The sequence below is a fragment of the Polyodon spathula genome, unplaced genomic scaffold, assembly GCF_017654505.1.
Source record: "Polyodon spathula isolate WHYD16114869_AA unplaced genomic scaffold, ASM1765450v1 scaffolds_731, whole genome shotgun sequence".
NCBI lineage: Eukaryota > Metazoa > Chordata > Actinopteri > Acipenseriformes > Polyodontidae > Polyodon > Polyodon spathula.
Window position 1 is genome coordinate 159,858 of NW_024472220.1, and position 16,626 is coordinate 176,483.

Here is a 16,626-nt window from a genome sequence, read left to right on the forward strand (position 1 = left end):
GATCTCCATTTGAACAGAATGCTGAGGTCTAAACCATCCGCTTCAGACACAGTTCATTGCTTTGGGTTTGGAAAGGTAGGACACAGAAAAAGCTGAGCTTTACCATTGGGATACCATTATTACCCCTGAGAAACCCTAGTAGAACCAGCAGCAGACCACAGCATTTTCAGCAATGGAATTGTAGCACCCATCTTGCACAGACAGTGTCACACTTGTACTGATATTGTAGATAAAATGACAATGGATTACCAATTTGAATTAGTTCGTATTATTGGGATACCTTTAGTTTGTCAGAATCTGAAAAATGTACCATACTGCAAATTACTTATCTCACAGTAGCTATTGCTACTATTTTTGGAGCTGATGTACTGTAAAACCATTGTAGTGCCATTTGGTAAGGGATGTATCTCAGCTGTGTGTTTGATTCGTGTTTCGTGTTGCGTGGCAGCTGTGTGTCGGAGGGCGGAAGCAGTTTGGTTTCCTGGCCTGTGTTCCAGTGATCGGGGAGAAGGAGCTGGTGCAGGCTGATGACGAGCCCTCGCTGTCCTTCCACAACGGGGCCTTCATGAGCATGACCAAGTGAGAGCGAGGGAGAGAGAATAGGGGGAGCAACACACAGGGGGAGATAAAGGAGGATTGTAACACAGAAAGAATAGATGCTCTTTAATAACCAGTTGCAGTGTCCTGTCAATAGCCTGTCTTGTTTTTGTCAGTCATCATGCTATCCTCTGTTCAGTAGACAAACAGGCGTGTTTAAACGTGTCTCTCACTGATGGACTTAAGATAGTTTCACCAGCCCCACGGAGGAGGCGACACGCTTACATTATATATTCATGTAATGAATGCAATTATATGACATCACATCCAAGGAATTGCTTCTCCACTGAAGACGGAACTTGGTAAGGTCTGTCCTTATCTGAGAATCTGGGGATGTAACTCTCTGCCTCAGTTTCAGCTGGAACGGCTGCCGGGTGACAGTGAAGGCGCTGCAGTCTCACGATGCGCTGCTGCCTTACAGCAAGAGCCGCTTCATGGACCTGCTGACAGCAGAGCAGGAGTACTGTAGGTGAGCCTCCTTGATGCTGTGCAGCCAGAACATACACAGGGCAGTACATCTGTCATGTGAACTAGTAAGAATGTTTCTCAAAACCCTTTGATTCGTTCTAGTTTTGTAGCACCAGATATTTGGATTCAGCACAAGGCTGTGTCCATGCTTAACGCAGCGATGTCTTGCTGTTGCAGTAATCTGTTCCACCCTCACCTGCTGCAGCTGCTGGCTGTGAGTGTGTCTGCAGACCTGGAGCAGACCCAGCTGGTGTTTGAGAGAGTGCACATCGGCTCCCTCTACAGCATCCTGCACCAAAGGGTAGGCACTGAATCCGCACTCTTCATTATAGTCACACAGAGCTTTCACACACATTGAATACTGTCTTGGATTTACTGAAGGAAGAAAAACTGTTAATATTATACGACTGTGGAAATGTGGCACGTTTAACTGAAGCAGTTTGTTTGGTCATGTTTAATTCCAATTTTATAAAATGTTTGTTTTAGACTCTTAATTGTTCTACAAACTAGCTTTTGATCTTAGTTTTTCCAATTTAAACCACATTTTATCTCTTTTTTTATTTCAGTTTTTTTTTTTTTTTTAAATCAGATTCTGTATTAGATTGCTTTTAATTTAATGGTTTAATTTTGTGTGAAATGCTAGAAACATGAATTGTTGCTTTTGTTAAATTTGAGGATTGTAAAGCTCTTTGGCTGGAGTCTTTCGTGCTTTCTCTCAGAGGCACTGTGTAACTGCATTGTGTCGCTCTGCAGCGGGACCAGTTCCCTGTGCTACGCTTTGAGGCCCTGCTGCACCTCCTCCTGCAAGTCTCGGATGCGCTGCTGTACCTGCACTGCCGCGGCTTCATCCACCGCAGCCTCTCCTCGCACGCCGTGCAGCTGGTGCACCCGGGGGTCGCCAAGCTCACCAACCTGCACTTCATGGTGCACAGGTAAGGGGCGCCCTGTCTGCCACTGCCCTGGAGACTGATGTGGGCAACTAGACTGTCTTGCTGCCTTAGAGATTAATATAGACAGGTAAACTGTCTCATTGCTAGATTGTGGACAGCTAGAGCACTGCCACTGTTTTATCTTGTTATGTCTGTTTTCCGCACAGCCAATGGGTTCCAGCTCTTTGATTTCAAATTGCAGCTTGTTGCTAGAAAGCCACTGGTTGTGCAGTGTAGAGCAGGTTCTTCTCCAGAGCCGTTGCTGAAGCAGCTTTGGTGTAGCCGTAACTCTGTATTCCCTGTGTCCTCTGCAGCAGTGACGGAGGGGCCAGCAGCGACCCCACTCGCCTGCCCATCCCAGCGGAGCTGTATAACTGGGCTGCCCCGGAGGTGATCAGAGGCAGGCCCTGCACTGTCAAGGCTGACCTCTACAGCCTGTGTGCACTCATTCAGGAGCTCTGCACAGGTACGACCAGAGGCAATCCGCCATGTAACATTCACTGAGCCTGCTTGTACAGTGTCATGGTATAGCTATTTAGAAAAATACGGCATTTTCATTATGGCTGTCCACTTAAGAGATGTACATTTTTAAACCTTTTGTGTAAGCAGACATTTTCAGAAGAAAAAAATACACTTAATCTGATCTTGTCCTTTTGCAAACTGCAAAGGGGGGGTTATAATATTGATTTCCAAACCATTATTTTTGGAGACTAGTTTTATGTCAAGCTGCAGTGTGCCCGCATCCATTCATATGCTGCCAGAAGTTCAATTGCCAAACATTTGTGGGCGTTTGTTTGTAGATACGCTGCCCTGGGGCGGTCTGGAAGCCCCGATGATTAAGGAGTTGCTGGAGGGTGGCCACGGCTTGGCTGCAGACACCCAGGTCCCCCATCCCTACTACGAGGTGGTGAGGAGCGGGCTGCAGCTCCGGGTCCGGGAGCGCACAGGGAGCCTGCAGGACATCCGCTACCTGCTGCGCAAAGACATGCAGGTACCGCAGGAGTCACGCGACAGCAGTGACATCCTTCATGGGATTTCACTTCTGGCCAAAAAAAAAAGGAAAAATCCCTTTGACCTATATATGCTGTGTGGGAGTTGTAGGCAACTGTTCAGCAACAATTGTAGGAAAGCAGAAGGATCTCAATGACTTTTCAAGGTGCATGGTAGTGGATGCATTGTCCAGTGTGTCCATGAAGACAGTCTACCAGTGGAATGGCAGCTTTTACAGAAATCCACCACTGGTAAGAACAGAAACTCCAGTTTCTGGTTGGTCGTGCTCAAGCCCACAGACGTGTGTAATGTGCTACAGTGGCACGGATTACAGGAGCCCCAGACTGTTTGCATTCTCCCAATGTGCTGGGAGGTGGGAGGACCTACCCAATATAAGGCCATTTTGTAATTATGTGGCCAGTCAGTGTATATAATAGTACTAAAAAGAAATTTATCAATACAATCAGATGGTCAGTTCACAGAGTGAATGAGAAGAACACCATGGACAAGGCTTAAGGGCAGTATTTCTACAAATTAGATAAAAGGCCCGTTATTGTTATTATTGGTAAAGAAAGCACTGTTTGCTTTACCAATAGTTTTATAAATAACTGTATTTGATTAGTCAAAACAGATTTTATCCGATATACCACATGAGTTAAAGCTTTGTGTAACATACAAAAATAAAAGAAAACAGATGGACACAATGAGTGAGAAAGATTAAAGAGGAAAGAATGAAGGATACCAGCACTCTGGACCCCAGTGGTCTTCGTTGAGCCCGCTTCCTCGTGTGGCTGTGTGAAGGCTTGCTGTGCTGTCTTGCAGGAGCTGAGTTGTCGGAAGGGCGGTCTGTACCCGGAGACGGACGTGCTTCTGGGGCCCAGGGGGACGGGGCTGGAGACACAGCAGAACAGAGTGCAGGAAGAGATCGGTACGCCAGCCTGACTGCGCTCACTTTAGTCTTTCAGGGGGCATCAAGACCTGGGGAAAATTGTAAACGAATCCAGAAATATATGTTAATTTTCTGGTCAAACTGCAAAACTAACATTTACAAACACAGCACATTAGTCACATTGGTAGCATCCAGTAAGGGTCTTATTGGTCCAGCTAGCTCAAATGGGGCCATTCCATGAATGTGTATGAGGATCAGTGTAACATATGTAACAAATGGCCAAAAAATCACTCAAAAACAAAGTGCATTCTCAAATTAATCAGTGACAAAGGTGCGTAGAGCCTAAAAGTTTTCAGAGTCAGGGGGATTCTTGTTATTTGCCTATGTGGATCTTTCCTAACTATTTCTGTTCAAACGGTCAATTAACCTGTAAATGAAACGGGTACATGCTTTCACTTTACCAACAGCCACACACTGAGAGACACTAGCCAGTGTTTTACATTTAGTATTGAACTCCTCACATAGATCCTGAATGTTAATGTAGTTTTTTGTTTCCATTTTGTCATTAGATGGTACTCTAATGTTTCTCTGTGCTTGTTGATTATGCTTCGGATACCACACCTTGAAAATCAAGTGGTGCGGGCGATTTCACTCAATGTTTTTCCTTCTTTATGCAAGTCAAGGTTGTTATAATAGTAGAAAACACTAGTGGAGGCTTTGAGTAAATTGTTGATGCTCATAATGCATCAGAGAAGAAAAATGCAACATGTCTAAGACTTTTGCACAGCATTGCACGTGTATATTGAAGTTCCATTGGGTTCTGGCTGTCCTTCTTGTGTTTCTCAGGCTGTTATGCCACTGGCCAGAACTCCAACCTCAGCTCCGATGGAGGAGACATAGGGGACCCGATGCAGCACAGCAACAGTGAAATTCTCCGTTACTTGTACCAACTGGACCAGCTGCTGGAGTGGGAAACTGACCCGGAGGGAGCAGCCAAGGCAGGGGGGACTGGGGACACGGACTGGGCAGCACAGAACACGACCGTGACTCCCTCTGCCCCAGCGAGTGACCTGTCTATCCACGAGATCCTGCCCCTGGACCCCACCAGACTCTCCCTGCAGCGTGGCTCAGACACAGACACGGGGGCCAGCAGGGAGGTGACCGACTCAGACTTCACCGTGACGGAGGACGAGAGTGAAGGGGAGGACGGGAGAGGCAGCCCAGATCGGCAGCAGGGAGAGGGGCATGCCATCAGCACCTGTGTCCTCAACCTCAAGGTCTCCCAGGTCCTGAAGCAGCAGGCAGAGCACAGCTTGCTGAAGGAGAAGAGAGCCATAGGGACACATGAGATATCAGGAACTGAGTTCAGATCAACACCGGGGAGAAAGAGGGAGAGTTACTCAGGCTTGGGAGGGAGGCAAGGACAGCTTGAGCGTTATTCAGCCCAGGGTGAGAGGCAGGGAGGGGCAGGTTGGGGTAGGGTGGGCCTGGATGAAGTTGACTACCGGTGTAACGTGACAGACAGGGAGGGGGAGGGGTTAGGTTGGCTGGCTGATGAAGTGCAGAGCTGCCGGGTTGAACCGGCAAGCTCCCTCTACCCCAGCAGTAAGCGAAGCTGTGCCCAGGCTGTGGCCCCTCCTCGGCAGTACCAGCCCCCCATTCGTCTGAGTGGCATACACAGCGAGGGGGAAATCCACCCCCTCACATGGAAAAGCCAGCTCCTCCGGGAGACACACAGCGATCTGCCGGTAACCGCGAAGAGTCTCAGCGATGGGCTGGGGGGCTCTGAGGGGCTCAGCGAGGGGGAGGACTGCAGTGATTACAGCTCAGCGCTAGAAGACAGCTTTGTGACCGTCCGCCGCAAGGTAAGAGCAGACGTTCACTTACAGCCAAAGACGTTAGCAGATTTCATAATGGCTTCTGTATAAACTTGAACCACATTCTGCAACCCATAAGCATAACAATAATCTGGCATAGCTCTGTATTTATTGCAATTCCATTGCAGTGCCCTATTTGACAGCCCTGATGTGTAGTGTACATATGAGTTACAGTTACCTTACAATACACTTACTATATGTGTTTACTTCAAAGATAAATTATATCACCTAGAGTTTAATACAGTGAACTACAGCGCTGTAAAACAATGTAGCTGTAACAAATAGGGGTGTGCACTTGAACGGTCGGTTTGTCATTGATTGGTACTCTGTAGTTGTGTAGATGAGGCCAGGTGTTTTATGTCGTGAAATTAACACATTTTTAACATGTTTCATTACATTTGAATTAATACCTAACAACTAAAATATGTCAAATCAAATATCTGCACAGCCCTAGTAACAAAACAATAAAAAATGAACCAAGAGGCTGACTGTTAAAAGCTTAAACATCTCTTTGGAAACAATGCTAAACCCGAGACGCAGTGGCTTTGTCAGTGCAGCTCTCGGGACTGGAGGCTTGTGTAGAGACTTTGAAGGAGGTAGCTGCTGACTGTGGGAGTCGTTGTTTCCCTTGTAGGCTGACAGAGGGAGTGTAGTGACAAGAGAGGCAGGAGGCAGGCAGCAGTTAAAAGAGCAGGTCTATACCAAGAGAGGGGGCTCCACTAACAGGACTGAGGGCAGGTACAGCAGCCAGCACTGACACACCACCCGCTAAACCAGCCAGTACAGTACAGGACCCCAGCACTGACACACCACCCACTAAACCAGCCAGTACAGTACAGGACCCCAGCACTGACACACCACCCACTAAACCAGCCAGTACAGTACAGGACCCCAGCACTGACACACCACCCACTAAACCAGCCAGTACAGTACAGGACCCCAGCACTGACACACAAACTATTAAACCCGCCAGTACAGCAGACAACATTAAGATAATTAACCAGTGGTCTCATTTCTGACACTCAGTTTAGTGAGCTGTTTCAGCTAGAGTGATGGAACACCAGCTACTGCTGGTTGCTTGATAATGAATTCGGCAGCCTTTTACAGGAACTGCCTGCTTTCTTCTTCAGGCTCACCACAGCAGCAGTGCAGGAGAGCAGTAAAGGAGGCTATCCTGTGTCTGACTATCAGAAAACAAACACACCCAACTGGACAAGTAAGTACTGAGTGTGAGCCGTCTGTCCTGCTTAAAATGCTTGCCTCGCAGTCCCCAATCTACATACTGGCTCTTGTGAGCTGAGTTAGTTCAAACAGGATGTATTTACTGAACTACAGACTAGCAGGCTGCTTTGCAGGGCATTGTGTGTATGTGTGTGTGCTTGGAGCCATTATAATTTGCAGTTTACCATGCTTTTCCCATGCTGAAACAATTGAATGAATCTGTTTATAAAGGTTACCTATTTCTTGTACAATGCTTTAGCTTTACCATTCGTTTCTGTAAGTGACCGTGATGGCTTGCACATTACCATGGGTTCTCCAGGTTTCACTGAGCTTCCCTATACTTTGCAATGCTTTTAGCCTTGTACACTCTTGCTGTAGCCAGGTGTGTGTGTGACCCCTGCCTGCCTGTGCTTGGTGCAGGCGAGGTGACACAGCTGGTTGAGAAGATGGCCAGGGGGCAGTTGGGAGCTCCAGCCTGGAGTTCGAGGGAGGAGCGGGGCCAGAGCAGCGAGAGTGAGGACATGGAGGAGCTGTTCTACTGCTTCACAGGCCACTCTGCTGCCACAGCGTCCACGGCACAGAGCCACGGCAGCCCCGCCCTGGAGAGCCTGTTCAAGAGCTTCACAGGTGAGAGACACAGCCACGCCACAGTGAGCATGTACAAAACCATTACCAATCACTAGTCATGCACTTTTTTTAGATTATTATTCTGATTTTTCAGCATTACCAGGGTTTAGGGATTTAGGCATTTGTATGCCTGTTTGGTTCCCTTAGGGCCATATGTTTACTTTTAATATCTGTTAATTAAAGAGAACATTAAAGAGAGTTAAGCTCTTTGGAAATAGCCTGCCGCTAACAGTACCTTAGGGGAATGGAAACACTTGACTTTTTTCTGATTGAATGCACAAAAGGTTGAACAGACAACAAAGAATTACACGGTAGGGCAAAAGTTGCATGCTGCAGACACGTCTTTGAGTGCTTAGATATGTAGAACGTTCTTGACACTATACGTCCTCGAGATCCTGTCAAATAGCCAGTGGATGTTACACCTTTCATTTTTATTGTCTGGGGACTTACAAGGACGCCGTATATCTGCCATCAGCAGAACAGCGCTCGGGCAATTCCAGCATCTCCTGCAGTCCATTAACTCAGTTTAATTGGTGTGTGACTGTGAACTTGATTATTGGGCGCAGCAGTTTTAAATAGCAGACTTCAGTGGACCCATGACCCCCTATCTCTTTCTAACCCCCTGCCTCTCTCCCAGGTCACCAGAGTCTCAGTGACACAGACAGTGAGCCCCAGTCTATAAATAAGACTTTTAATATCAGCCCCAGAGTACAGAGGAACACTGACCCTGGGAAGGTAGGAAAAACCTTCAGCAGCCTTGAGGAATTCATTTGGAGTCATTAAACAGAGGTTATCCATTTTGATACAGAGCCATAAGAAAATACATAAAGCTACTTGAAGCCTGCCAGATAGTTCTTGAATGAAAACTTCCTGTGATTTATTGTTGATATGAGTGCTTCGCTTCTCATTTAGTTTTGGTGTTTTACAGAAAGTCTGTCATTATTAATCATTTTATCATATTATATATCACACTAAGTAGTCATGCTACATATCCCTGAGGAGCATATCATTGTATTTATTGTTTTCAGACTTTAATGTATGATTTTATGCAAAATTGGCCAGTTTATTTGTTGTACTAATCTGCAATAATGGGCCAATTTACTAAATTTAAGGGACTTTTATGCATAACAAACTTTTTTGCTTTAAGAAAAGAGATGTTACTTATAACCCCTCCCTAAAACGGTTAAAAAGGTTTCATAGACTGCAGTCTTGACTCATTTAATCAAAATGAGATATAAAAAACATTCCTTAAAGTTTTGTAAACGGTTGCCAGTGTCTGAGGAATGTGCCAGTGATAGTGAATCCAGTCTGTGTTTCTGACCAGGTGGAACAGAGTTCGGGCTCTGATTTCATGCCGGACTCTTCTCTTGAAGTATCGGATGAGTTCTTCACCCCCAATCCCCTCGCGATGTCCCAGGAAGCAGCTCTGCACTCAGGGAGACAGGCTGTCGTGCAGGTAGGAAGCAACACACAGGGGCAGGGTGGATCTCTACACACATCACAAGCTGTTCAGTTGATCTAACTGACAGATTGAACTCTGGACTCTTAACATCAAGCCAGCTTGTCCTCATTACTGTTTCCTGTTCTTTGTGTTGCAGACTCCAAGCTCAGAAGAGGACCTGGAGGTCACAGTGGAGGTGTTGTGGCCCAGGCTGGACTCTGAGGCTGGGGGTAGCTTTGGCCTGAGCTCTGGGAGTGAGGCGGGCGGTAAGGAAGACCCTGCTGCAGTAACAGGGCTGAGCTAAGTCCACCATGTGACGCAAGGTTTTTTCTGCATAAAGGTTTCTCACCTAAACCTGCGTGATTTCGTTTTCTAGTTTTAGGTATTATTTTTAAAGCACTAGGTCAGTAGACAGTAAATTAATTTTTTATGGGCCTTGTATTCGATTTAATAGCAGACTAGAACTTGAATATGAAACTGTATTTATTCTATAAACATGCATTGCAGGTGTGCGTGTTTATCTCTGTATGCTATTTCACTGGGATCGAATATGTAATATACATCTTGATCTGCCTACAGTGTGTGAATATGCAGTACATCACATTTTAACCTGTCCCTTATTCTACCATTCAGCAACCAGAACAACAGTGGAAAGGCCCTTAGACACTGAGCCAAACAGTGCTGAGGTGTGTGCCTCTTCATCTGTGACCAGGTAACTAGAGAACATGTCATTCTGTATTAAGAGGACCAGTGAACTAACACCTCTTGGTTGTACCCATTCCCCCATGAAAGTGATTGTGTATTGCAGGCAGGATCATCTTCAGCTACACTGTATTCATGGTCTGTCTAGTCATTATCACTCAGTATCAATCGAGGACCTAAACCTGACTGACGTTCCCAGGCTTGGCAGCCCCAGCCTGTAACACAGCCCACTAAAAGTACTTTATACAGTGCTTGTACCTAGCAGATACAGCATTCCACTTCCCGTAACTTGCCTTAACACACTCAGCGCTGCTGCATGTCTTATGTCTTTTTAAACCCTTTTTCTTTTTCTAGCTTTAAAGCCATTGGAGTGAGTGCAGAAGTTCCAGCAGCCGCTGCTGCTGAAGTGGAGGTCGGAGAACACAAAGAAGTGTAAGTGAATGTGAGAGAACACAGTGCCATTGAGCCTCAGTGTAATCTATTCCAGGGGTTACTATGAGCTGAATTAGTCACATATAGAAACTGACTGTGTGCAGGTCTGCACCCTGTGAAGTGGTGTCTGACTGTTTTAGGTGAAATATATGAACACGTGGTTCCATGAAAAGGGCTGTGTGTCTTTAACTGTGATGCAGCTCCCTGACTGATATCCAGGATCTGTCCAGTATTGCCTATGATGGAGACTCATTGAGCAGAGAGCTTCAGCAGCAAGGCCCTGAGATCAGAAACACTGGGACCCTCGTGAGCACCCCGCGCAGCCCAGGTACGGTTCTCACGAGCCAACACTGCACACCACAGGCTGCCATTGGAATTCCATATGTGTTTCACAGGCCAGTGTTAAAGTTGCATTTCTGTGTATGTGTTTCTCTGGGTAATTGCCAGTAAACAAATATGTAGTACAGTTAGCATGCTTTCTAATTTGACCCCAGTGAGGAACGCTAGTCGTATTTCAAGTAAACTCTTTTGTGTTGGATCAGTTAGTTTGTACTGGAGGAGACCATTGCCAGCACTTGAATGAGGAAGTAAAAGGCTGCAAGAAAACTAGAATTCCACAGTAATTTAGATTTGACTGCAGCTAATATTGGAGCAGCAGAACTCAATACTTACTGGGCTGCTCCAGTTCCATTTAATTTCTCCTGAGTGGTGTTCTCATTTGTACGATGCATGTACTGTGTATGCATTGCTTTATGTGTAATTGATCGTACTCTGTAAATCCTGAAACCCAGATGTTTGAAATGCATTTCTTTCTAACATGTACAAGTGTTTTCTGATTGTTTTGTGCAGGAGCGCCCCGCCCCGCTGGTCCTGGCTCACAGGTGGCAGGTTTGGAACTGCTCCTGCCCTACAGCAGGCTACTGGACTCCAGCACCTGGAGCAGCTCCCAGTCCCAGGTTCACGCCCCCTCTCAGCCTCAGTCCCCGGGCTCCTTTGCTACAGCCTGCAACGGGACGGCCAGCACTGTAAGCACTGCTCATTTGCTTCCACTCTCTAACACTTCAAGAGAATTATACTCCAGTGCAAAGCTGCACTCATTTTTTTTCAACATGTATGTTTACTGCTCCGACCCACGCCTTAGTTTTTTTTAAAGTTAAATGACATTATCAAACATTGACAGTGTTATTCTCTAGAAAACTTAGTTGAATTGGTCATGCTTTTCCAATGTTGATTTAATTTAGTGGCTAATCTGATAAGCATGCTTTCTTAATTGTTTGGAACTGCAGCTCATTCCACATATTCCACATATTTCCCAGTTTATATGAGTTAAATGCTAATTGTTCATTAAAGTACTTATCAAACCAATTTTCAATGTTCAGTTTCTCTGTAACAGCATCATTGTGTTTTGTTTCCCCACAGAACGGTCATTCAGACTGCAGTGTAGTGTACTCCCCTGCCTCGGCCAACACAGAGAGGCACCTCGCTCCTGCAGGAATCGAAACCGACGCTCCTTCAGAGTACAAAGAGGCTCTGTTTCCTGCAGGAAGAAGTGCCTCCCCTGGATACTGTGATACAGGACGCGGTGTGACTCCCATCCTAACGCCTGTTCAGCCCTGCCCCGCCCCAGAGGAGCGCTCTCCACTGGAAGGTGGGCAATTGTAGGGTTACAGGACAGAGAACGCTGTGTGCGAGGCAAAGCTGGCTGCGAGTGCTGATCTAACCCATTTACAGACACTGGCACGCCTTTAACTGTCTCTGTAAACCAAAATCATTTCACTCGAGACACGAGACGTGCTTATTGAAGATGTATTCTTTATCTTTTTGTTGCTAGACTGCCTGCTTCCTCCTGCTTCTGAAAATTATCTGTCAACAGGTATGGTTTCTTTTTATGAAACAATAAAAGACTAAACACTTTGAAAACTTGTCCCTATCTCTCCTTGAGAGAATTGGTTCCCAGTTAGCTAGAGTGTATGACACACGTTAACTTTTTTGGTTTCGCTCCCTTTGGAGCTCCAGAGTCAAGTTGTGTTTTCGGCTCCCTAAGACCTTGTGTGGGGCCATGAAACTGGAGTTTGTTTTTCAGCCGCGGCGCTGGTGGGAGGAGACAAGCTGAGGTCTAACCAGATGAGTCCGGAGCAGCCTGCAGATACCCAGGACCCAGCCCTCCTGAGCGGGGAGGAGGGAGGCAATGCGGCCTCAGAGGACAGGGGAGGTGAGCAGACAGACACTTGACCCTCTACTCCTCCAACCCGTACAACTCATATAAAATATCGTATAGACTGCTGAATGATATAAGATACATGTCCACTCCACTGATATCTCTTTGTACATTGCATGCATCCCGTCCCATTAGACACAACTCACAAACATTACAGGGCATTTCAATACAATATTCATCAACACAATACAGTGAATTTCAGCAGACACAGCCTGCACTGTAAGAGATCCATGATTGAACTGTAAGAGGTGTGTCGCTGTATCAACCCTTTCCCTGCTCTGACAGCTGGGGGTCCAGGAGAGGAGCAGCATGGAGCAGCCCTGGTGAAGAAGGGAGTTCTGGGGGCAGAGAGCCAGGGAGGGGGCAGCAGCAGCAGAGAGACACAGGACCTGCTGGAGGAGACCGACAGGTAAACACAACCCACCTGCAATGGAGACATACGGGGTAGCAACAGATGTTGGGTATTTAAAAAAGAATGCTAGTTCTGCATAGCTCACATTTTACTCGACTGCAGTTCAGACATATGCTGTCTTTAGGGCTCACTCCACTCTGGATGACGTCCTCCAGGGGATGCTGGCAGACAGAGCAGCCAATGAGAACACACAGTGTGCCCAGGGAGCTGACAGGCACGCCACGCTGACGTAAGCATCAAAAACTAAACTTCACTAAAACACTACAACTGCATTGGAACGGGACGTGAACATCTCTACAGCAGTGCACTGTCACTACTTAGTGCCATTCTGAATGAAAGTGAATGCGGTGCAAAGAATGGAACTTTTATTGTATTTATTTAATACTTTTGCAGTACTATTGCAGTATGCTTTTTTAATTTACACGCCAGTTTAAGTGCTAGACTCACAATACTGCGATTCACTGAGTGTTTGTGTGTTCCCCACAGTGAGAGCTCAGAGTTAGCAGAGAGGGGAGGAGAGGCCAGCGACAGTGCATCTCCCGTGACAGTAGGTACTGTACACATTACTGCGTAGGAAACTCAAACTCCATCACTGCATACTGTACACACTGCAGCTGTTTCGCACCAATAGAATAATGCACAGCTTAAAGAAGGTCAGGTACACAAATGTTCTGGCTAATGGCTTGATGAGTGTTAGGCTCCAGGCGTAATGTCTACTGATTTAGTTTCTTTTACAGTATTACCAGTTGAATAATATGCTAGTGTTTAGATTTCTGGGACAGAATTGCGTTGGGTGATTTTGCGTCCTGTTTTTCCAATGTCATTACCCCTCACTGGGGATGCCTATCCCTGCCAGGGGGTACAGTGGAGACAGGTCTGCATCCTCCAGCTGACCATGGCTCTTTCTCTGTGCTCCCAGACAGTCAGGGAGCAGGATAAGAAAGCAGACTCCCCTCAGAGAGCACACTGGATCCAGCCACACAGGTACAACAAAAACACTCGCTGTGCACATGGTAACTGCCAGCCCACAGTCCCCGATGCCAGAAAGCATGGCCTTACCGCTTTTAAAGTCAGCGCAACACTTTCACCATGAGTTCAAAGCAGGAACTTAGTAAGACACTGACCAAAAAGCATGACGCCTGTAAATGCAGAATCTGTGTGTACAGCTATAGCCAAAGGTTTAGCTTTATAGAATTAACTAATTTCCGTCATAAAGTCGAATGAAACCTGCTGAATAATGTTACGTTATTAACATATCAAATTAAATACCACTTTGTAGTTTTCTATATGGATAATAAAAAACTGACACAAATTGAAAAATGTGACAGTTCGAAATCTAACATGAAATACTGTACTTCTGTTTTGGCTTCCGGTAGACTTTTGCAATATTATTTTGAAGTTTCCTTGATTACATTAGGTTAAATAAAATATCTAAATTATTATCAGTCCTCAAATTCTAAGTGATGTAAAACCTTTGGCCATAGCTGTATATACACTCTCTATATGCATGTTGTTTTTCTTTACACTGACAGAGTGATTGTTCTGGAGCAGACTCCAATGAAAAAAACAAGAGGCAAGCATTGAGAAAATATCCAGCAGGCCCAACAGCTCTTAAACTTACTGCCATGTATTAAAGTTCCTGACTCGATTCCCTGCTCCCAGCCCAAACAGACACCTGTTACTCTTTGTGTGACGTTGTTTTTGAAAGTGCTGTTCTCTGGTTTGTGTTGAATGTTTCCAGCTCCTAGTTCAGTCCCCAAGGCAGTCTGCTTTGCTGAAAGGTTGCCCTGATTGTATCAGCTCATGCCATGACCCCATCATTTATCCAGTAATGAGAGCATCACTACTGCAGGGCACTCGAAAGAATGAGCTGTTAACCTGGTTAAAAACCATTTGCAATTAGAAATCATAACCTGCAAGCCATTTCTGTCTTGTGTTTTGGCTTGCATTACCTTGGTATTTTTATATTGTATAGTTTTAAGTATCAAGCAGGTAGCATTGCTGTACTGAGAGAGTCTCTGAATCTGAGCTGTCCCAGATTCTGCAATGGGAATACCTGTTGCCTATTAACTTCATTCAATTTTAACTGTGTTTTTCTGGTTTTTTGCCTGTGAAAATAGAAATAAGGCGTCAAATGCACTGAGAAGCAATGCGAACATCAAATAACAATTAATCCTTAGTCTTAACTTTTCACATGAATTTAATGATGTATGTTGCAAATGTTTAAAATGTTTAATAAAATATGTTAAAAAATATGTTGTGAAGGATATTTCTTAACGAAACGTTATGGGGGTGTTTGCTGGAGGCACTGATACAGTACCTGAGGATCTTAATGAAACGTTATGGGGGTGTTTGCTGGAGGCACTGATACAGTACCTGAGGATCTTAATGAAACGTTATGGGGGTGTTTGCTGGAGGCACTGATACATGAAACGTTATGGGGGTGTTTGCTGGAGGCACTGATACAGTACCTGATCTTAATGAAACATTATGGGGTGTTAACAATGAAAAGAAAAATTACAGGTAGATACATATTTTTTTCAACCTTTTTCAACAAATGTTAACAATTACCTATGTAGTGGTTTTCAGACAATTAATGTATATTTTTAATTAGTTCTATTACAATTTTACAAACTTTTAAAGTAAAGGTGCCAATACTTTTGTCATGAACAAATATTTAAAAATTACATAAGTGCTTTATCTTTTTTTATAAAGATTGTTAAACCAGGTGAGTCATACAACCAGAGATCGCAGGTTCGAATCCTGCTTCTGAGATGCAGCTGGTCTTCGCTGGGGATTCCATGGGGGTACCGCATTGGCTTTGGCGCTCGCTCTGCGGCGACCCCTACAGGCCAGGCACTGAGTGAACTTGGGGGCGGAGTTTTTCTGGGCTGGTCTTTGTCCTTCAGAGGCCAGTAGACTGCAGACATCCACTCTCGAGTTCCTGGGTGTAAAAAGACACCGACTGGCCCATGGGATGCCCACTGAGCTGTGTGCAGAATCAATAATAATAATAATAATAATTGGGCATTCCAAATTGGGAGAAAATCAGGTAAAATAATTGGAGATATTAAAAAATAAATAAATAAATAAATTGTTAAACTAGCAGAAATGGTGTATTTTGGTCTTTGCCATATTAATTAGTGGCTATTGTAAACCACATGCTTGTATAATTATACTGTATTAAATGTAGGGTGGCAATACTTTTGTCTGCGACTGTAAGCAAACCCACCCCACCCAGCTGATGAACAGTAACAAGTCAGTCAGGCACAGCCTGACTCACCACTTTAATGCATTGTTGTATCTCATCCTATGACTTTTTTTATTACTCAAAACTAGATGTCTTTTTTTTTAATACAAACAAAAGCACCAGCTGCTCCAAGTACAGTCAGGAATCTTTAAATCTTACATTTTTAGTTATTTGTTTTTAAGGTACTCGCAGTATATGGATTGCAGCATTGCAAATATTTCAATACATTTTCATTTTATTTTGCATTTTAAATGTTGTATTTTCAGTCTATATATATATATATAGAGAGAGAGAGAGAGAGAGAGAGAGAGAGAGAGAGAGAGAGATTTGTTTAATTGGTAATAATACATGTTTACAAACCTTTAATGGAAATGTGCCAATGCTTTTGTCATGGGCTTTTATACAAGGTTTCAAATGGGGGTGGCAAGTTATTCTCAATTGTCATGAATAAAAAGGTGTTTTTGACAGTGCAATTACTAAACTGAATGAATTGCTGTACTAGGTGAGCTGCTGTACTTGCAGAAGCATGCAGCACTCAACACATCCCCAAGAGATCAGAACTACACTCAGAAC

The 16,626-nt window shown here is 44.9% G+C and overlaps 2 protein-coding genes across 6 annotated transcripts; both read left to right on the forward strand.

Moving 5' to 3' along the window:
- The first annotated feature begins 18 nt into the window (after nucleotides 1-18).
- Nucleotides 19-6,507, forward strand: LOC121308510 (inactive serine/threonine-protein kinase TEX14-like). The gene is made up of 10 exons (XM_041240944.1): nucleotides 19-75; nucleotides 449-579; nucleotides 956-1,066; nucleotides 1,243-1,366; nucleotides 1,819-1,997; nucleotides 2,309-2,460; nucleotides 2,795-2,985; nucleotides 3,807-3,912; nucleotides 4,720-5,738; nucleotides 6,385-6,507. Exons 1-10 carry the CDS (start codon nucleotides 19-21, stop codon nucleotides 6,505-6,507), a joined length of 2,193 nt encoding a protein of 730 aa, XP_041096878.1.
- LOC121308523 (inactive serine/threonine-protein kinase TEX14-like) lies at nucleotides 5,399-14,972 on the forward strand. Of its 5 annotated transcripts, none has more exons than XM_041240970.1 (18): nucleotides 5,399-5,738; nucleotides 6,881-6,966; nucleotides 7,392-7,598; nucleotides 8,236-8,333; nucleotides 8,923-9,054; nucleotides 9,197-9,305; nucleotides 9,673-9,751; nucleotides 10,096-10,173; nucleotides 10,374-10,501; nucleotides 11,023-11,198; nucleotides 11,593-11,821; nucleotides 12,005-12,046; nucleotides 12,257-12,385; nucleotides 12,677-12,800; nucleotides 12,928-13,032; nucleotides 13,290-13,354; nucleotides 13,727-13,787; nucleotides 14,336-14,972. In XM_041240970.1, exons 3-18 carry the CDS (start codon nucleotides 7,418-7,420, stop codon nucleotides 14,385-14,387), a joined length of 1,788 nt encoding a protein of 595 aa, XP_041096904.1. In that variant the 5' UTR covers nucleotides 5,399-5,738; nucleotides 6,881-6,966; nucleotides 7,392-7,417; the 3' UTR covers nucleotides 14,388-14,972. The 5 variants fall into 5 exon arrangements, with proteins under 5 accessions (XP_041096904.1, XP_041096903.1, XP_041096906.1 ...); XM_041240969.1 differs by having other exon boundaries at nucleotides 13,290-13,350; nucleotides 13,723-13,787; XM_041240972.1 differs by having other exon boundaries at nucleotides 13,723-13,787; nucleotides 14,336-14,420.
- Nucleotides 14,973-16,626: the final 1,654 nt, after the last annotated feature.